General features: G+C 37.9%; 3 protein-coding genes across 3 annotated transcripts in view; 1 reads left to right on the top strand and 2 right to left on the bottom strand.

The window, feature by feature from the left end:
- The window catches only part of LOC6037949 (DDB1- and CUL4-associated factor 10 homolog), a 45,498-nt gene extending 41,710 nt beyond the window's left edge, over positions 1–3,788 (top strand). The window contains 2 exon segments of the mRNA XM_038266829.1: positions 2,838–3,363; positions 3,366–3,788. Of these exon segments, the coding sequence (XP_038122757.1) occupies positions 2,838–3,363; positions 3,366–3,595 (756 nt within the window). The 3' untranslated portion in view covers positions 3,596–3,788.
- Positions 3,789–7,406: 3,618 nt separating this feature from the next.
- Positions 7,407–9,491, bottom strand: LOC6037948. The gene is made up of 3 exons (XM_001847747.2): positions 8,992–9,491; positions 8,229–8,938; positions 7,407–8,173 (listed from the first exon to the last, which is right to left on the bottom strand). Exons 1-3 carry the CDS (start codon positions 9,345–9,347, stop codon positions 7,977–7,979), a joined length of 1,263 nt encoding a protein of 420 aa, XP_001847799.2. The 5' UTR covers positions 9,348–9,491; the 3' UTR covers positions 7,407–7,976.
- A 7,075-nt stretch (positions 9,492–16,566) lies between these two features.
- Positions 16,567–18,099, bottom strand: LOC6037947. The gene is made up of 3 exons (XM_001847746.2): positions 17,855–18,099; positions 17,611–17,790; positions 16,567–17,543 (listed from the first exon to the last, which is right to left on the bottom strand). Exons 1-3 carry the CDS (start codon positions 18,025–18,027, stop codon positions 16,646–16,648), a joined length of 1,251 nt encoding a protein of 416 aa, XP_001847798.2. The 5' UTR covers positions 18,028–18,099; the 3' UTR covers positions 16,567–16,645.
- Positions 18,100–21,943: the final 3,844 nt, after the last annotated feature.

The raw sequence follows: 21,943 nt of genomic DNA, 5'->3' as shown, positions 1-21,943 counted from the left end.
TTATCAACTTTAGGTTTTCTATAGAGATCTCTTTTGAAAATGCTAAGAATAGTATCAAAACACCTGGTCCAGAAACTATAAAAAAATCCTTTAAAAAAACATTAAAAAAATCAGAAATCCATTGGAACTAAAACTTTTTTAATCGTTTTTAATCCGATAAGTTGTTATTTTTCATTACATTTCTTAGAAAAAAACGTTACTTAATCCACCCTTAGGTGGTTGGTGCCTTCCTCAAATATAAAGGGCAATGCTATCCAAAATAGACACAAAAGGCAACCCTTTCAGTGTTCTATCAACTTGACTCAGACTGGGTAGTCAGATCTTCATATTTCGGGCACTTTTGTGCTTACAACTTATGATAGGGTAATCAAATCTCCAATTCAATTGGTGCTTGTTGGAAAGGTCTTTTAATTACCTATCCAAAGATTGGTCGCATGATATATTTGGATAATGTTTTCACCAAAAGATCTAAGATCCGGCATCCAAAAAGTGCTTAAATATCGCTTAAGAGTTTATAACTTTTGATAGGGTTGTCAGATCTTCAATGTTTTGGACGCGATGGAAAGTTCTTTTGATTACCAATCCAACGACAGGTCGCATGATAGATCCGGACAACGTTTTCATCAACATATTTGAGATCCGGCCTCCAAAAAGTGCATAAATAACACTTAAGTGCTATAACTTTTGATATGGTTGTCAGATGTTCAATTGTTTTTTAGCATAACTTTTGAAGAACCTAACTAAACTGCATTATTTTCAATAGCGACTTATGGGACCCAAAGACGGATCGAATTAGGCCAAAACGAACAAAATCGGTTCAGCCAATGTCGAGATAACCGAGTGACAATTTTTTGATCAACATCCCACCAAACACACAGACATTTGCTCAGAATTTGATCAAGGGGGTGTGGCAGCAAATCCCCCGCGTTGTCAGACCAAAATCCAGCATAAAGCTGTCAGACCAAAGTGGGTTTGGCTGCCAATCCCCCTGTCAAAGTCAAGACACTGATATTGGTGAACACAAATTACGCAATCCTATTTTGCAACAAAAATATTAAAAAAAAAAATGTTTTGGAGCTTAGAAAAATAGTCTATCGCCTATAAAATTAATCAATTAATCGGCTTCTTATCGAAAACAGATAAAATAAAAAGATTTAAAGCATTTTTGTTTATTTTAAATTTCAACCAAATTTTGGTGTTTACCTAAAGCATCTTGCAATTAAGTATGAGAAATTGTGAATCTTCTTCTTACATCATCCTCTTGGAGTCGATAGGTAGGGGAGAGTGGGAGACTTGATCCCTTTTTTTTGTATCGCACATAACTCTGTCAATTTCTCACAAAACTATGATCTTTTTGCATGAATTGAAAGCTTAAACATTCAACTATGTTTGGCTGATAAGGGTATTTCATCAGATAAGCTCTTCGAATAATGCCAAGCGTTTTTAAAAAATATTTTAAACCTGAATTTCCAAAATGTTGGGGGTAATTTGATCCCCCTTTCAACATTTTGAAGAAATTTTAAGCAAAATGTTTCTTATTCATCCAAACTTTTAATTTTCTATAAGATACAGCAATTTCACATTAAACCTGTACGTTTGTGTTCAAAATATAACAAGTTTAGCATGTATAATATTTAAAAACGAAAAATTTTCTTTTTTAGACCAAAATTGAGCATGTTTACAAAAGCTGGTAATTTTTGTTTACAAAACTTTTGAAAAATGGTTCAAATTGCAGTAAGTTATGTACAACTATACTAAAGGGTACTATGTACGAAAACCCACCCAAGTTATTTAATTTTGAGGCTGATTCCAGTGACTGTAAAAATGCAGGGATCAAGTCTCCCTAAACGCACTTTTTTAAACAATTGATTGTAAAAATAGTATGACGATAAATTTAACATCAAATGCGTAAGGGTTTTGGAGTTGATATGTTTATCAAACAATTCATGTACAAAAAATATTTTTTTAAATAATTTTTGAGTGTTTTCTATACTTATCAAAACAAAGAAAAAAGATCTCTTGGAAGTTTTTTGCAGCACTTCTTAGGAAAATGTGTGTAACTCAATCTAAACATTTTTTAATTTTTTTCTTTGTTTTCTACAATGAGTTTTAGTCAATTTCGCACAACTTTCTAGAACAAAGCTAATTGTTTTATCCACATGCTGACGAGATACTGGCTTGGGATCAAGTCTCCCCGGGGATCAAGTCTCCCCACTCTCCCCTATACATGGTATTCAAGGTGGGTCTATTGTCGCCGCGGCGCTAAACCGAATTGAGCAGGTTTATCTCTCGCGACGATTTTTTTGTCGCGAAATATCTGTCAAGCATGTTTAGGTGATTTTGAATTAGTGTGTTTGCTTTTATTGTTTTGACGGCTTTGGATGTTGAGAAAACGTGGCTGATCTTTTCTGATTTGCCGAGGAAATGTAACGCTTTAGATTAAATTATTGTTTAAAATATTGGTTTTTAGTTCTGCTACCACTAGAATTATTTCAATTGGGGTAATTTTTGAAGGTCAGTCGGTTTTCAGCTTCAGAAAAATACGCAGAATGGAAAAAAAGTCTTGGTTAAGTTGCTGATTGCGGATGGATTCCGTCTGAATAAAACAAAAACAAGTGGCCATCGTTGTCGAAATGTATTTTGTTTGGGAAGCTCGAGGGTTTCTCCAAACTTCGATTTATTAGGTTGAACTTGGTTTATTTCGATGGCAGACCGACAAATTGGTATTCCAAGCACATTGCCTGCGCCAAAAATAACTTTTTATAGTAAAATGCAACTCTGTGATTTGATTGTGTTCATGAGGTAATTAATCTCATTTTTTTCGATGCTATTTGTAGTGGAGTTGCGTGCATGATATTCAGGAGATCGCGCTGGATGACGACGTGGACAGCGACAGCGAGGAGGACGCCGCCGCCGGCCAGGAGCAGAACCAGGACGCTTCGACAGCCGGCGAGGGTGGAGGCGGTGGTGGTGGTGGTGGAGGAGGTGCGGTAGCGGCCGCTGCTGCCCTCGTAAACGCGGCTGTTGGGGAACCAGCAGAACCGAACAATGCGAACGGTAACCGTATTAGCGTAAACAACCAGGGCAACATTGATTTCCCTGCGCCGAACTCGGACATTTGGGCGGCCGAGGTGTCGCTGCGAAATCGGAATCTCCGAGTCGAGAACACCCGGTCGCTCAATATGGCCAACGTGTACGGCATCACGAGCGGGTTGATTCCGCTGCCGACGGCGGAACACCAGCAAAAGTACCAGCAGAGCATTACGGTGAACGTGAACCGAATGTTGTACTACATTGAAGAGCCCAACAAGGGCAAGGGTTTCATCAAGGAACCGTGCTTCTCGTCCGACGGGCGGGTCATCTGCTCCCGCACGGTTACGGTATCCGACTGTTGGCGTTCAACGCTCAGTGTAACGAGCTGCCATTCATTACGGACCGACAGGACGAAGTGGCCGCGCCAAAGCCACTGTACGAAATCAAGACAAAGCACTGTCACTCGGACGTGGTCGTTAGTAGTAAGTTTAGCCCAAAGTTCCCACTGCTCGTATCGGGATGTCTGCGGGGCAAAATTGTGTGGCACCAACCGGTACTGTAAACAAACCGTTTAATTTATATCTGTATACTTTTATGAGTGTGACACGCGGCGGAAAGTATGTCCGGAACCGGAGTGAACGGAATAGTGTGCGAGCAATAAACTGAGAACCCATCCTTCAGGTACTTATGTTCTACGGTATGCTTTGTGAACAAATAATAAATTTTTAAACCTGACTTAAAATTTAAGTCCTCAATACTTGTCGAAACAACTTCTACATACACTTAAGTTTTGTAGAACTGCAATGAATCCTCCCATTTGGCTCACGTTGTTGAGTAACAATATTCAGTTTAAAGGTTTAAATGTGATGTCATAATAGACGATCGCAGCATAAAATAAAATTGATTGAAGATTATACCATTGCTAGAATCTCCACTTGAAACAGAACAAAAGAAAATCCTAATTCAATCCCAGTCAATTCGATTCGAATTCTGAAACGGAATGCAATTCAAATCGTAACTATACGAATTCCATTTTAAACGCAACTACCGGTACAAACACGGAACCAGTTGTTGTGTTTAGAAAGGAATTCGCATACGATTCGAATTAAGTTTACTGAGTCGTCGAAGAGTAAACATTTCCTGCAACCTGGACCTGGAAAAGATTGCCTGGAGGCAAGGAGCAACAGTTGGCAACTTTCTGGAGCTGCTGGTACCCACAAGTATGTTCCGTCAGGCGAACATTTACCAAACCATGATTCTGCTTATTTAAAAAATCTAGAAAATTTGCCACAACCTGCAGTGGCCTGGGCCCTCGCGGATGAACCATACGAGTTTGTGCTATATGAGAAACGTAATGTTTGTGCGATGATCATCCAAGTTGTCTAGCAATTAAAAATTGGGATTCCACCTTAACAAGATTCTCAACACCCTCAATGAGAATTTTGGCTCGAGCCTCGAGTCAATCTGGCTCGAGATCGAGCCTGAATCGAGACGAGGTTCGAGCCAAAATTCTCAGTGGGCCATGACAGCCCCAAGGTATGTAGATTAGAAAAGGTAAAGCGACTTTTCCAGCTGTCAAAAAATAGTAAGAACAAAACCAGGATTTTGTAGGGGGATTTTCCGAAAAAATAAATTTCCGTTTTCCTTTTAATTTGACTGTGTGGCACCCTGCGGGGCTTGGCCACACCGGTCCGCTGCAGTGTCCGTCTCACCCGCCACTTGTACACTCATAGGCTCTGCGTGCCCTCACTTCTGTGGTTGACACTCGACTGACCCCTTGTGGATGTGTGTGGCTTATCCTTACAACCTGCCAAGATGTTGGCGCTTTAGGTGAGCACCACAGACTGGATTTTCCCCCAGAGGTTCCCGGAGCGGGGGATCCCCTCGTTTCTTCTTCCTCTCGTTTCTTCTTCCCCTGTAGATTATTTTAATAAAATTATTTTTATTAGGTCCTTTTCGGTACTGGGCCTGGTTAGGACCGAGTCACATACATATACAGCAATTCCCCACGAAAACAGCATGGAAAAAAACAAAAGTGCTCGGATCGGGCTCAAAATTTTTCCGAAATAATTAGACCCGTATTTTTTGTTTGGCTATTAGGGTGACCTACGCCGTTAACTTCAACATTTCAGCGATGACCTATAGATGTTTGGGTACCAAAATTTTCGTAATTAAAAGACGCAACTTTTTTTACTCAGACATGTATCATCGCACGCGCGTCATCGCTGAAATTTTGAAGTTATTGCGCCTATCAAGAAGTATTAGATTTTGGCGATTATCTTGAAGGCCTGGAGAATATGAGCGCATGACAGCCGCAGTGCAAAACGTAAACAAATACTGGTGTACGTGTGTTTGCACCCGCGAAAAAAATTCAACAGTTTTTCGTTGCCATAGACAACTTATAGCATTGCACTGCGACGATATCTTTCTGCGGCGATTAATTGGAGCGCATTATTCTAATTTTTCTCGAAATTATTAATATGGCAGTTTTAGTGAAAAAAGTTGATTTTTTGCTAATTTCGTCATTCTCCGGTTTTTGCGCGCGGCGCGTCAAAAAACACGGATTTTATTTTCAAAAATCATATCTCGGAATCCTGTTTATGAACTCCTCCCATTTTTTAGTATGTTATGTTAAAATGTCCGGGGAATCCGATAAAAATATTTCCAGACATAGGCTATTTGGTCCAGACACCGTCAAAACGGCATTTTAAAGTTTCATACGCCCTTTTCATATGTTAGGCTAGATTTTTGAAACTTCTTACTAATGGTACGTTCGTTTGATGGATAGTTCCACACTGAGTGCCGCACTCAGAGCTGTCAAAGTGTTTCTTTGAAGAAACTCGCGCTAGTTCCGCACGAGTTTCGCCGCCATCTTGGAACTGAAACTCTAGTGCCGCACTCGATATTTTTTCAGTTTCATGCGAGTTCCATGCACACTGAAAAAGAATGTTCGTTTGAACCAAAACTGGCACCGACGAGTGTGGCACTCAGTGCCGCACTGGCTGTTCAAACGAACGTACCATAACTTATCACCTTTCATTTGCGTATAAGACAATTGAAATCGGTTAAAATGGCGAGGAGTTGATTTTTTGAAAAAAAGTGGTTTTTGCGAAAATCGACGAAAATGGCCATTTTTCAGACCACCCTAACACGCCGTAGGTCACCCTAATGGCCAAACAAAAAATACGGGTCTAATTATTTCGACCAGGGAACCCCCAGAAAATTTTGAATTGCTGTATAACTCTGGAAATTCTATTAAAACTTATCCAAACTGAATTTTGCAAACTAAATGTCAGTATATTACCATAGAATTATTAAATAAACATTTTGGAGTGGGAATAACACCGTTTTGGGGGTCTTTGTATCGATAGAATAGATTTTTCGTTGGAATTTCGTACCAACCCGAAATTACGTCGTCATAAAATCCGCCGGCATCCGAACCGGTCCACGATTCACAAGTCAACCTATATGCCATCGGAAGGGCATAAAATTTCCGATCTTTTGATTCCCAAACATCTAGGGTTTCTATAAAACTGTTATGCTAAAACAATTTTTAAAGGGCTCAAATGGATCAAAATAAAAAAAAATATGCATGTTTCTATTGTGAAATTGTCTCAGGAACACGAATATGATAAAATTATCACTAATCTCTAAAAATTCACTAAAAGTAAAAGTGTCTATTTAATGTGTTAAACTGCCTTACCCAAAGCGTTCTCAGTCTCAGATGGTAGTTCCAGATGTCCCCTAGAAGCTGCAGGTCGAACCGAGTTGATATCTGGATGGAACACTTTTTTATTTGAGTTTGAAAATTATGCTATTTTTTCACTAAATGCCAATAACTCCCTTTAGGTTTAACCAATTGGGATGCTTCTCCCTGCATTTTGTTGCATTTTTCAAGCCCTTTCAGATGCATTTTAAATTTTGAAAATAAATTGAATTTTGCCTAAGTTACAGCCTTTTTAAAAAAATTGACGTTTTTGAACCTTCAAACCTTGTGTCCCGATTTGCCCCACTTCCCGTTGACCTAGAGTGCTCATATTTTGGCCAGATGCTAGTTTCATATGTACAAACAACCTTTGAAAATTTCAGGCAGATTGGTGAGGTCCAAACGACGTCCCATACAAAGGGGTATGCCCTGTTCGTGGACTCGCTCTTAAGGAGGTATTGGACAGTGACAAACAAACTCGCATCTACATTTGTTTGCAGAAACGTCATGCATACATTTGCTAAGTTTGATTGCTTGTTTGTCATAGTCTAATACCTACGCCATCATTAAAAATAGCGCAAATACATAGCTTTTGCGTGAGAAATATCACTATTTGAAATGCTAAGATAAATGTCAACTAGTTTTCTTATACAAATAATAAACAATGTTTTTAAAGCCACTTTTTTATTATTTCTTGTGCATTTTTATCCTGATTTTTAAGCGAAGATTGCGTTACGATTGTTACGAATGGTGCATGCCCGAAATGTCAAAATCACGCTGTGGTACCAATAATAATAAAAAAAAATGTGCCACGGCATGACAGCCACACTTTTTCCTAATGTTGGTACCACTGCGCGATTTTGACACCTCGGGCGTGCACCATTTGTAACGCCATTTTCGCTTAAAAATGTGGATAACAGATTTAACCTATCTTCCAGTTTTCCTTTGTTTCCCACAACGATAAGATAAGCAAACGTGATTTTGCCCAAAGCTAGAGCTAGAGCTTTGGCTAGAATTGTAATTTACTGATGTGCAAGTCACTATCACCAGCAGTTGATTTCCTCCTGTCAAGATATATATCAATGCTAATCTGTCGCTTCATGTGTGTAGATGACCAAGCGCTTTGGATGGGGTTCGTTTTAATAGACGCATAATACCCACTACGAACGAGCTATCAACTAAACGATAATTGGTATCTCCCATAGATAAGATACCTATATCTATGCAATCACGTGTTTTAATCCAACAGGCCCTCCCGATTGAATCGCTGCAGTAGCACCACTATCGAGCGCCGATACCGGTCACCGTTGTACTGGTGTAAGCGCAGCTGCTCGGCTTTCTTCTCGTCCGCGAGCGCATCGAGGCCAACGTCCAAGCCCGACTCGATGCTCTCCATCGTTACTATCGGCAGGATGGCCACGGCCGCGAAGAAGCCTGATTGAGTTGAGAATTTTTAGATTTTGCTACACTTTTCTCTGATTTTACTTACTGTAAAAGTTCATTCTTTGAATTTCCTTCTTAACATCAGCCAGTGATGGGATCTTTTCGTAGCCTGCCTCCTTCAATACGGCCGTGAGGGTTTTGTGATACTCTGCAATCAGACCATCGCGATGCTTTTCACGCACCTCGAACGTTGGGCAGTTTACCAACGAGTAGTTCAGATCTACGCCAGGACTCGTGTAGCAACTCAGCTGATAATCGACGAATATAACGTCCTGCGGTGTCCCGTCCGGACAGTATTTGAACAGCATGTTGTTGCTCCACAAATCGCCATGGTTCATCACCTTAAACCCATCGAGACATTGTTGGTTCAACGACTTCTCCAGTCGCTCCTTGTAGACTGGTTTCAACGCCCTAAGCTTCTTCACTATGTCCGAATCGAGATTGGTCCACTTACTGGCGCACTCAATCAACGTGCTGAGCCCTTGGGTGAATATCCCCATAACTGTGTTGTTCTCTCGCGAGACCTTTGGATTTAAGAAACCGTACCCAAAGTCCTGCTCGAATTCTTTACGCTTTGTCGGACTTTTACACGCCATTATCATTGAGGCAGCGTGAAATTTTGCAATCTTGCGCATTATAAGCATACAATGGTTCAAATCAAGTCCGCCGTTGGTACGATTGGTCATTGTGTAGTTTATTGCGTTGAGATCCTGAAAGACGATCATCCGGATTGGATCCTCGGTGGCGTAATATAGTCTGGAATAAAGCGTAATGTATCCAAAAGCAACAGAAAAAGAAGTTAGTTATACTTCGCGGCAAACTGCTCCCTTCCAACCGCTTCCGATAGCTGCGGGACCACATCGCGGAACATCAGAACTTCCTTCTCGAACACATTAAGCTCTTCTATAACCGATCCACGATGGCCGTCGGCCGGCATGCACTTTACTATCAGCGAAATGTCCTCATCTCGGTTCAGATCATCCAACCTTCTAAATCGTACCCACGCCCTGAACACATCACTCAGGTAGTTATCGCCCACGGTCGTGGCACACCGGAAGCGACACTGCAGGAGCTGGACGCGCGTTCGGCGAGGATAGTCGAGTCCGGACTCGAGTGCCGTTTGGATCAGAGATTCGTTAAGGTATGCTGGGAGCAGCAGTGCCATGGTTTCGTTTCGCTAGTGCTTAAGCCAAAAGTTGTTAAAGTACTAAACGTAAAAAAGAACGTTGTTCAAACATGCGACTGTTGGATTTCAAGTGGATATCTAATGTGCGTTTAAATGTATCATTAGTATCGGGAAGGGAACGAGCCGCATGCGCCTTCTAGTAATTTATACCTTTAGATTTGAATGACAATTGTCATCTCATCGTGATCTGCCCCATCAAACAGTTTGTTCACTGCTAAACACCGGATTAACTAGTACTCGTAAAAGTGCCGTAATTTAAGCTGTTATTATAATTTTTCGAGAAAATTACCGACATTCTGAAACCATGATTTGCAAAAAAAACAAACTTAAATATCATGGTGATAATTATAAGAGCAATCACCTTATGTTCTACTTTCACAAGTGAAGTGATAATCTTAGTATTTCGTAAGTAAAGAATTATTTTTGAAAACTCCATTTTCATTAAAATAATTCTTTATAGAAAAAATGTAGCCTTCTTTTCAGCACTCTTTGCCAGTGTTTAAAAAAAGGTATGACTGTACATAATAAAACACTAATCTACACAGAAAAAAAAATCATGGTAATATTACATCTGGGAAGGGGTACATCTTTTATGTCAGAAAAAAGGTGTAATTTTACCTCTGGAAATGTGTAATTTTACCACTTTTCTGGTGTAATGTCACTTTTTCAGTCTAAATTGAGGTAAAATTACATCATAAAAGAGGTAATATTCAACCTTTCAAAATTACAGCTTCCAAATTTACATAATTTTTTTCTGTGTAACATATACTGAGCTGGTCCGATAAAAGTACGCTTGAATGTTTAGGGTTAGATTTATTAAGCCCCAAGCACTTTTCTTGACAATATTAATAATTCCAGTACATACGACAACACCCAAACTGTATTGCAAAATTTAAAGCGAGCAGCCCTACTGCGTTAAGTTCATCGCAGAGGGGATTCGGTGAACGGTTCACAGAATCAAAAAGCGAGGCAGGATGCGTGTACATACCACACTAAACGCTCCAGTTTGTAATTTTATAAGGGTTATACTGCCCATGTTCGCATAAATGTCCCATATGCAAAAACAGCAAGCTGAGAAAAACGCTTTTTAAGTTTGTCCCATGCATAAGGCTACGTGTTAAGTTTTCGCGAAAAAACTGGATTTCCTCCTGATTTCTAGAACAAAGTACTGGATGTTATAGGCTCTTTTGAAAGAGCACACGATTTTGAACCAAACTGCATCAAAAACTCGAAATCGATGAAAATGCATATGGGACATTTATGCGATCAGGGGCAGTATAGGCTTAGTGAATTTTCACGCTTGAAAATTGCAAATTTCACGGGACCTCAATTTCAAAACACCAAATTTCACGCAAATTTCGCGGAACGTGAAAAATGTTAAAATAACTCTGAAAACCTTATGTTTAAATCGCAGAAACTGCTTGTTATGATAAATTAATATATATTATTTAAATAAACTAAAAACAATTTCAATAAATTTGAACAAGACACAAAAAAAATCTCATAATTTTCCAAATAGATTCCGCCTGTTTTACGGATGGGCTCTATATATATTTTGAAACAAAATGTAGAGCATGCGTATTCTCGTTTATTAAATTGTTTTTATATTTAACTAATAAAGCTAAAAATTTTTCACTGAATTTCATATCAAATCCAAAATTCTGTTATGAATTGCAAATGAACTGATTGTATCTTGATTATTCTCCATGCAATAAAACCGAACTGCATTGAAAAAAAAATACAAAATGTAAACAAAAAATAATAATTTTTTATTAACTTTCACGGGAGTTATCCATCCAAATAATCAAATATCGTTAAAATTAAACAGTACTCAGAAAAATCTGAAATATTTTTAAGAGCGAGTCCACGAACAGGGCATACCCCTTTGTATGGGACGTCGTTTGGCCCTCACCAATCTGCCTGAAATTTTCAGGGGTTGTTTGTACATATAAAACTAGCATCTGGCCAAAATATGAGCACTCTAGGTCAACGGGAAGTGGGGCAAATCGGGACACAAAGTTTGAAGGCTCAAAAACGTCAAAAATCGTAAAAAGGCTGTAACTTGGCCAAAATTCAACTAAATTTAAAAATTCTAAATGCATCTGAAAGGGCTTAAAAAATGCAACAAAATGCAGGATAGAGCACCCCAATTGGTTAAATCTAAAGGGAGTTATTGACATTTTAGTGAAAAATAGCATAATTTTCAAACTCAAATAAAAAAGTGTTCCATCCAGATATCAACTCGGTTCGACCTGCAGCTTGTAGGGGGCATCTAGGACTACCATCTGAGACTGAGAACGCTTTGGGTAAGGCAGTTTAACATATTAAATAGACACTTTTACTTTTAGTGAATTTTTTGGTTGTAAATTTTTGCTCGGGGGACCCCTTAGATCCCATTTTCTGATGATAATTTTATCATATTCGTGTTCCTGAGACAATTTCACAATAGAAACATGCATAAAAATGTTTATTTTCATCCATTTTAACTAAGGCTACCAACTGTACGGATTTTTTCCTTACCATACGGATTTTCGACCCTCTTCGCGGATTATAAACAGGCCGGAATTTTTGTAGGGAATTTCTCGCATACTACGGATTTGTACGGAATTTTAACAACTTTTTAAACATTGGAATGTTTTTTTTTTATTTGGTCAAAGCTTTTGTTAACCAGACATTTTTATTTTTATTTTACTTTGAGTTTGATTTGAAAAGGGAGAGTTTTCCGGGTTTTCCTCAATTTAAGCTTGATTATCAATAAGTCTGGAGTTTTTTTAAAAGGTCCTATAAACTATTGTCTTGCATATGTTGATAGGACCTTTTAAAAAAATCTCGAATTGTTCTTTTAGGAATTCCTTACTAAATATATTTATCCATTAAAAGATCCAAAGGCCATCTAAAACTTGTGAATACCTGAAAGTTTTTTAAAGGTCCTATAAACTGTTGTGTTTCACATGTTATAGGACCTTTACAATATTTTTTTTTTGGATATGTGTTCGTGAAAACACTTAGAACGATTTTATTCGTTAAAGCAAACTTGACATTTCGTAAACTTTTAAACTTTTAACAAAAAAAATAAGAACATAACGTGTTGATTCAAATCACGGTTTATTGTATGAATACTTTTAAACGTGCAAGCACTCTGATAGCATTTTGTGAAATTTGTTAGCTGTAAAAACGACACAGTTTTTAATTTTAAATTCTCAAATTTAAAATTTAATTTAATTTATATAAATTATTCCTTGACAGTTTTTGTTATACCATGCTGTCATATTGGCATAGTGTACGGATTTTTGCTCAGCAAGAGTTGGTAGCCTTAATTTTAACCCTTTGAAAAATGAAAGTTAAAAAAAATCAGATGCTGCTTTTTTTCTGGTGTCATCTGGTATCCTTGGAAACGAACTTGAATTTCAATAAATGTGAATCGAAGATTTTTTTAACTTTCATTTTTTAAAGGGTTAAAATAGATGAAAATAAACATTTTTATGCATGTTTCTATTGTGAAATTGTCTCAGGAACACGAATATGATAAAATTATCATCAGAAAATGGGTTCTAAGGGGTCCCCCGAGCAAAAATTTACAACCAAAAACTTCACTAAAAGTAAAAGTGTCTATTTAATATGTTAAACTGCCTTACCCAAAGCGTTCTCAGTCTCAGATGGTAGTCCCAGATGTCCCTTACAAGCTGCAGGTCGACCCGAGTTGATATCTGGATGGAACACTTTTTTATTTGAGTTTGAAAATTATACTATTTTTTCACTAAAATGTCAATAACTCACTTTAGATTTAACCAATTGGGGTGCTATCCTGCATTTTGTTGCATTTTTTAAGCCCTTTCAGATGCATTTTGAATTTTTAAATTTAGTTGAATTTTGGCCAAGTTACAGCCTTTTTACGATTTTTGACGTTTTTGAACCTTCAAACTTTGTGTCCCGATTTGCCCCACTTCCCGTTGACCTAGAGTGCTCATATTTTGGCCAGATGCTAGTTTTATATGTACAAACAACCCCTGAAAATTTCAGGCAGATTGGTGAGGTCGATGCGAGATGGGTATACTTTGCTCGTGGACTCGCTCTTAAAAGTTGATTTCAAAGATAAAAAATACCCTTCATTTTAATTTGAATAAAACAAAGCTTTTTTTTTCAAATGGTTCATATCAAGCTTTTCAACTGTAAACTAATAAAAATTCAAAGGTCGTCAGTTCAAACACTGGGGTGGAAGGTTCCTTGGAGTAGAAAGAGGTTTGGGTGCTCTCCCCATTCAAGCCTTCGGACTCCTAGGTTCGAGCAGAAACTTGCAATAGAGACCACAAAATACCCGGGGGATGGTTTGATTTTTTTTGATGAAATATTTATTATGTTGTTAGGCCGTTGCAAATAGGGCGTCCAATTTTCCCGGGTTTTGAATTTCCCGGGAAACGGGAAAAATATTTTTGAAATCCCGGGAATTCCCGGGATCCTAGGAATTTTTTTAAACAGTCATAAAATCTACGTTTTTATTGAATTTGTTATGTTTTTCAAGCTAACAAATACAGAATTAGCTCAATACTGTTGATTAGTGATAATCTATACTTCAATCTGAACAAGAACAGCTATTTTTAGTTAGTTGAACAAAAAAAAATTGTTTTTTTTTTATTGTGCTTTGGATTTTGATTAAATAAAAATGTTTAATCCAATGTGATTTAAATTATTTCATATTAATCATTTTTTTAAAATTTCTTTTATTTTTCATATGACATGACTTCTAATGCTTAAAGAAATTCATTGAAACTGTTAAAAAAAACAAGAAACGAAAACAAATAAAATGATACCACCCAATGTTAAATTCGAGAAAAGTTTATAATTTCATGTTTTACAAAAAAAAATATTTTGAAATTATCTTTAAGTCACTACCGCCAACTGAGGGAAATCGGGACTGCAGACTGAATAGGTTTAGGATATTTTAGAACAATAAATTAGAAATCAGAACTTTATGCAAAAAATATTGGCTTAAACAGCTGTCTTAATTCGTTACTATTGTCCTAATTTGCTCCAGATGCCGATGTTTGATGAAAAATGATTAAATATTTTTTTCAAGTTTAAAATCATCATTAAACGTAAATATTTATAAAATAAATAAAATTTAATGAAAATGTTTAAAGCGCTAAGCATTCTGCGGATCCGTAAATTAAATTTTTTATAATTTTTCCTTATAAGCCAAAAAAATCTTTATATGTGCCGAATACAATGTTTTAAAATTCTTTTCGATTACTAAGAATTCATTCATCTATTTCCACAACCAAATCTGAGTTTCCAGACCAAAAAAATGTTTTTTTTTTCAATTTCGGGAATTCCCGGGACAAAATATAAAAAAATCCCGGGATTCGAGAATTCCCGGTTTAGGGAAAATCCCGGGATTTTTGTCTCGGGAATTTCCAGGATGGACACACTAGTTGCAAATATTTTTCAAAGTTTATGTCGCCCCACCCCCCCCCCTCCCCACCCCCCCTTCAAAATTTGCCTGATAATTCGAAAAACTTCAAAATTTTAATGAAAATTAAAGTTTAACCAACTGAAAACCAGTTAAAATACATTTTCCCGCGTTTATAATCATATTTAGCATGTTTGAACTCCTTTGAAAACATTTTGAATTTTCATGAAATACCAAAGTATAGTCCCACAATTATTTTTTTTTTTGGGAAAAAAATCCGTCAATACCTTGATATTTTCAAAACTAATGATTGGAAAGCAACTGTACGCCTGCAAAAAGCATTTTAAAACACTTTTTTCATCCAAATGTTGAAAACTAGGCTTGTAATTTCAATTTTTATATTTTTTTAACCGAACCAGGTTAAAAAATGCTTGTTTTCAGAGATATTAAATTTTGAAGACAAAATATTGTGGTGCTCTGAGGTAACCATGGACGTTTCTGTCTTTTAAAAGTACCATAAATTCAGAGACACAGTTGCTCGACCAAGCGCTTAGTGAGCTGATGATGAAATACATATACAACGGCTATCTGTCTTGTGCAGCGAAGTTTTTCAACTACAATAGACAAAACACACTGTGATTTAGTTGTAAGCTTTCCTATTTCTATCCTTTTCCTTAGCAAATTTAGAAGTTTTTTTTTTCTTCTCTTGAATATCCAATTAAATGAAAATGAACTACAGTAGTTGTTCGGTAACTGGGCGTTATTTAACTGGGCTGCTTTTTAACTGGGCGCTCGATAACTGGGCCGTAGTCCAGTTAAAAAGCAGACAAACGTCAAAAAACCAAAACAAACCAAAATGACCGAGGGGTTAATGGATGCAAAAATCATATTGAATTAATAAAATAACTTTTTTCAAACTTTTGTTTAATTTCAAGTTACAATTAAAGAAATATGAAAAGTAAGCATTGTAAATTAATTTGAGTAACTTTTATTTTTAAATTTCATCTGGAAAATATTATGCATCGGTGGTCCCCTTGTAATTTCTTTGTTCAGCCCAGTTAACGAGCAACATTCGGTGACTGGGCTACGTTCTCAGCCCAGTTACGAACAAATACTGTATAGTACAAAACATAGTTGAAAGGAACTCCAAAACTCTAGGAGGTTATAAGAAATACGGAATTCGATGCCAACATTTCAAAAAGCATCATGTACAAACCATGCGTTTTGAGAAAAACGCATTTGAACTTTGAGCATCCATTTTCAATTACCATTTTTATATGAAAGCAAAATAAGATGTTCTAATGATAACAAACGATGAAAAACGTTGCTTTTGTTGATACTTGATCATCCATATTCAATAAAACATTATTTCCGTAATTTTATTTGAGAAAAACAAACATAACTTCTTTTGAAATCACCAACGTTGATATCACCCGGCTGTCACTGAGGGGAGCGCTTTGTTATGATTCGTTTTTCTTCGTCGAATGTACATGGCGCTTTGTTTATGTTGCTTTTTTTTCGTCACGAGGTTTATGTAGCCTTTTGTTTGACAGGTTGACAGGGCTATATAAACAGGGACTGCTGATGGCAGAGATTTTGTTTATGTTACTTTATTTAAAATAATGATTAAACAGACTTTACTGAAGTAACTTTTATTCATTTTTGGTGGAGAGGTAGCTTATTAGAAGTACTTTCAGAATATACAATAACCCAGAAAGTGTCAAAATGTACATGATGCCTTTTGAAATGTTACCGTCGAATTGTGAACTGATTATTTAGTAATAAAATAAATTGAATTGAACAATAATTGCTCGGCAAGATGTTTTAATATTACACAATTCATTAACAGACAATAACTAAATATAATTTTTTAAACATCCAACAACTTTCGATCGTAAAATCTCGTCAGCATCGGTTTTACAATTTTCTGAAACATTTTCCCACTGTACTGAATCTTCCGGCTTTGCTCGGCCATCTGTTCGTCAATCATTGCCTCGAACGACGGTGTAAACGAGTCCGATTTTTCCATCATAACGATGGGCAATATTGAAATAACCGACACAAGCGAGAAGAACTCCATCCGTTTAATTTCGTGGAGCACATCGGCCAGCGTTGGGATTCTGGGAAACTGAATTGCCTCCAATGTATCCTTCAACGAGCTGTAATAAATATCAATCAGCTCACTCGTACGGTCACGTGTCTCCAGATCGGGACAGTTGGACAGGGCGTAGTTCAGATCAATTCCAGGACTTGAGTAGTAGCTGATTTGGTAATCAACGAAAACCACGTCTTCTACCGCTCCGGACTGTTTGCTGTATTTGAACAGCATGTTGTTGCACCACAAATCGCCATGATTGAGAACTTTGAATCCATCGTCAAACTCCTGGGTCAAACATGCTTTCAACTTCGTCAGATACACGGGCAGCAATTTCTTCATCTTCGCCAATATTTTCGGATCGAAATCGGTCCACGTTTCTTCGGCGACGGAAATCAACGTTTTTAGACCATTTTCAAAAACTACCGAAATACAATCGGTATGATTTTCCACCGAAGGGTTGAACATGCTGAAGTGGAAATACTTGTCCAGAATGTCCTTGTTGCTTTCGGAGAAGCGCATTGATGCGGCATGAAATTTTCCGATTTTCTTCATAATTAAGGCACAGTGGTCAAAGTCAAGCCCCGTTTGACGATTGGCCATCGTGAAGTTGAGAGACTTCAGGTCGTGAAATACTAGCATGCGCTCTGGTGAGGTTGTTGCATAGTAGCACCTGTTGAGGTAGAGAAATGATCTTAAGGAAAAGCAGGTACGTCTTAAACTAACAAGCATTGACTTACTTTGCAGCGAAAAATTCGTTGCTAGCAATTTTAGACAGCTCAGGAATCACGTTAACGAACATTTCCTTCTCCTTTTCGTATACCTTCAACTCCTCAATAACTGGACCGCGTTGTCCAGCATCTGGCATGCACTTGATCACCAACGAGATTTGCTCGACATTTTTCGTTTTCGAAGACGTACTACAAACGAAAAAAAATGATTCCACATTACGCATGAATTTCAAAAAAATAACCATCATTTTACCGATACTTCACGTTAATTCGAAAAACATCACTCATGTAGTTGTCGCCGGCGGCCGTTGCCGGTGCAATTTCAAACGTATCCACGATAATGGCCTCGTTTTGAAATCCATTTGCCAGCGAACGAGTTAGCAAATCCTGGTTCAAATAGTCGGGAGTGTGGGAAGCTGCAGCCATATTTCACTGGCAAATTTAAGTCTATCTTAGCGGAGAGACAATTTCGGACTGCTATTAGCATGAAATCTGGACAACGATATCGCCAGTCGCGAGCCAACTGATATCGTCACGCAGGGGACACAGCTAAAAAAAAGTGATTAAGCTACGTGTGAAACGCCTGTTTTTTTTTTAATAAATTGAAATTAACTCTAAAAAGAAATGGCTTTTGTCAAAAAGTTGATATGCATGCGATGTTACCTTCGGATTTGTAGCTGTGTAACGAGAAGAGAATAAGTTTGTCACTATAGTCAACAGTCCTAAGCATTTCTATTGCCACTAACTCGTCATAAAGGCTTATTATTAGTTGTGGTGGAGTGTATGATTTATTTACAATTTGATATCTGACGACTTGATAGTAAACAAAAAGTTTAAATGATTTTATAATTACACGGTACGGTTGTGATTTACTGAAATAAATTAGTTTCATAATTAAGATTGCGCAGCACTCAGCGATGTATACCGTATCGTAAAGTCTGTTTTTCGAAAAAAAAAATATAAAAATCGCCAAAAAATCATTTTTCAACCAATTTTTGACCTTAAAGGTCAGCATTGGAAAGAAGAACTCTTAAAATTTTGGAAAATCTGTGGGTTGGAAGTTTTACTTGTTTTATGTCACTTTGCCAATGTTTTTTAAAAATGTCATTTTTTTATAGGTCAGTCATAAGAAGTATGCAGTAATTTTTCTAGAGTCCCAGACTATGCCTCTACGCATTTTTTTACAATTTAAATGGTAATGGTGACATTTTATAGCAGAAAATGTGAAAAACTAGCAAAAAATTGAAAAAGTGATTGTAAAAACATGAAAAAAATAGATAGGCAAAATGTAATGATAGGAGGTGGTAGAATAGGCTAAATACTACCAAAAACAAACTTAAACTAAACTAGATAAATGCAAATTAAAATACGAAAAATGAAACAAGAAAAACATAAAACAAGAGAAGTAAAGTTTTTCGTAAAACAAAAGTTGCTCAAAATTGCCTCCTGAACACGGGAAAAATAAAAAAAAACGAAAAAAATTGGGCAGTAGAGGGTTAATACATATTTTGAAAACTAATGCCACACTTTCATATACTTAGGAGTTAAGGGCGGCGAAGTCCTTGAAGATAAAAAGAAGACACTAGGTTTTTTCACCGCCAGCTTAAATTAAAAAAAAATATATCTATATCACTTAAGCGTTGTTTAGGGGTTATACTTAAGCTCGACAATAAAAAATACGACAGCGATTTTTTTTTCATGATTTCCCTTTCCGAAGATTTGACTATTCGCGGTGAAATTTTTCAATCTTGGATTGCACATTTCCAGATTACGCTGGAGTAATCTCGAGGTCATTTTTTGATGAAAATAACAACTTTTATGCATGTTTCTTATGTGAAATTGTCTCAGGAACACGAATATGATAAAATTATCATTAGAAAATGGGATCTAAGGGGTCTCCCGAGCAAAAATTTACAACCAAAAAAAATCCTAATAATAAAAGTGTCTATTTAATATGTTAAACTGCCGATGTACTCGGAGAAAATGCCCCACAGCTCAGCGGAACTGTAGAGCACCTCCCCGGCTTCCTCTTTCGTGACTCCACCGTCTAGGGAGCCACTGCTTCCTTGGTTTCTTCCTGCGGCGAGGGCGATCCTTCGATTTGCCGTTCGGGACTGCACCCGGCAACGGAGGGAACTCCGCTGGCGCCTCCGGATGAAGTCCGCACGCTTAGGGCAGCTGTGGTCCGTGGCTTTGTGGGCTCCAGAGCAGTTGGCACACCGCTTCGGCTCGGCTTCTTGGACTTTGCACTCGTCCGTCTTGTGGGGACCCCCACAGTTGTTGCACCTCCCTTTCAGGTGACAGTTCCTGGTTCCATGACCCAGCTCCAAGCAGTTCCTGCACTGGGTCACGTTCGGCCGCTTGTTCCGGTAGGCCTCCCACCGGATGATAGTGCTTGCCACAACTTTCATTGCAGAGAGCTTCTTCAGATTGGTGTATCCCTTGGGGAAGACCACAATGTACGGAGTTTCGTCCAAGGTGGACTTTTCCTTCCGCTTGATGATATGCACCTCCAGCGCGTCCAGCTTGAGATCCCTTTTCAGACTTGACCTCGTCCGGTTTCAGTTAATCAGGAAAACCACGAAGAACCACCCGATGATTTCGTTCGCTCCGCCGATCGTGGGTGTAGAATTCCACTTTCTTCTTCTTGAGTAGCTCTTCAATTTGTCAAAATCTTTGACAGAGAAGCAGGTCACCTTGGTTCCAAATCGGGTTAGTTTGTAAATCGGATTGAAACCAAATTTACAACTTTCCATTATCGCCACGAGCTTGTAAAAATCCGTGGTGTTCTTCACCACCAAAGGTGGTTGCTTTTGTTTACCTGCCGACTGGCCGGGTGGTGGAACCGCCGGGGCGTCCCCTCCTCCTGCTGGGCTGGCATTGTTGTTGTTTTTGTTATCCGCTAGCGGGCTGAACTTGTTGTTGTTGAGCAGGGTCTTCTCAACTTTTTCTCCTTCGATGCCGATTCCAGTGACCTCGCTGGACTTCTTCCGCTTCCGATTCCCGCGGACGGGACGAAAATCTTCCTCCTCGGAGGATTCCTCCACCTCCATCTGTCAAAAACTTCCAAGCACGCGAGATGACAACACGAGCAAAACCTCGAGCAAAACCATAATCCATTTTGCCAAAGTTATAGCACAGACAAACAGACGTGAAACTCTTTTCTATTCCATCGCCAACGAAAACGGTTAATTCAAATTCAAACAAGCAAAAAACATGGATGCCATAGTACCGCAACGAGACACGATCAAGAATGATGTCGCCACCGTACACTTTGACGTTTCTTGAATTGATTGGTTGTGTGTGTGAGCGCGGGATATAGAGCTATCTAAGCCCGATCCCACGCACACTAGCACGCCATTTGTTTTTGCTGGCGGGTACAAATTTTAACCTCACTTTTTTGTGTACGTACACGCAATACATGCGCACGTAGATAACTCTATTTCTGTTTATGCCGCTTGATTGCTGTTGCAGCAGAACAAAAAGCACGGATTTAATTGCATAAGAACATCGTTTTGATCAAATTTGATTCAAATTTGCTATGAAATGATACAGGAGTTTTTGATAAACTAAAAGAACTGTTATTTTGGGAGATTTTTGAATCCACGTTGTTGTTTTTTGCATCATCAACTGCGAAAGCAAAATATTCCTATTGAGATTCTCGTTAATTTCGCCACTCCGTTTAAAATAAACACAAAAGTTTTCTTTCCTAGCTCCTCCTTGTTCACTTTAGCCAAGGCCTTTTGACCTGCCTTTGTCACCCTGTTCATGTCTGTTCCGGACCACGGAGTGGAATCTGCTGCGGAACGCCGTACGAAAGAGGATACCACAATGCAATGTTTCTGGTGCAGCAACTGTTTAATTTGCATTCTTTGACGCCATCGCGTGTGATGTGAACATCCCTACTATTTTTGAGATCACACCAATACTAAGGGAAACAAATGACAACACAGAAAAAAAAATGTGAATTTACACGACACTGAAATGATGTTTAAATCGTAAACATGCTCGATGTAAATCTGAGATTCAATTTAACTCGTTGTATTGCACGTAAATAGCCTTCTCGTAAAATGAAATTCAATGTAATTGATGAAAAACATGTAAACGACATTTTTGGTACAGATATTCTGTAAAATTGAATTTTCAAAAAGCATGTAAATGTTGAAACCAATGTATAATTTGAAAAATGTAAATCTGAAATTATTGTAACTTTCATTTGCGAATGAAAGCAAGCAAAACAACAACCTGTTTGATCTTGTTCTGTCCTTCAGTTTGAGTTGGGCGCTCGTCAATGGAAGTTTTGTGCAAGTTGGATGCATTATGTGTCAATTTTGGTCCTAAA

The sequence above is a fragment of the Culex quinquefasciatus genome, chromosome 1, assembly GCF_015732765.1.
Source record: "Culex quinquefasciatus strain JHB chromosome 1, VPISU_Cqui_1.0_pri_paternal, whole genome shotgun sequence".
Classification (NCBI taxonomy): Eukaryota; Metazoa; Arthropoda; class Insecta; order Diptera; family Culicidae; genus Culex; species Culex quinquefasciatus.
The sequence above is the reverse complement of the archived record's forward strand: the minus strand, read 5'-3'. Positions and strand labels throughout refer to the sequence as shown.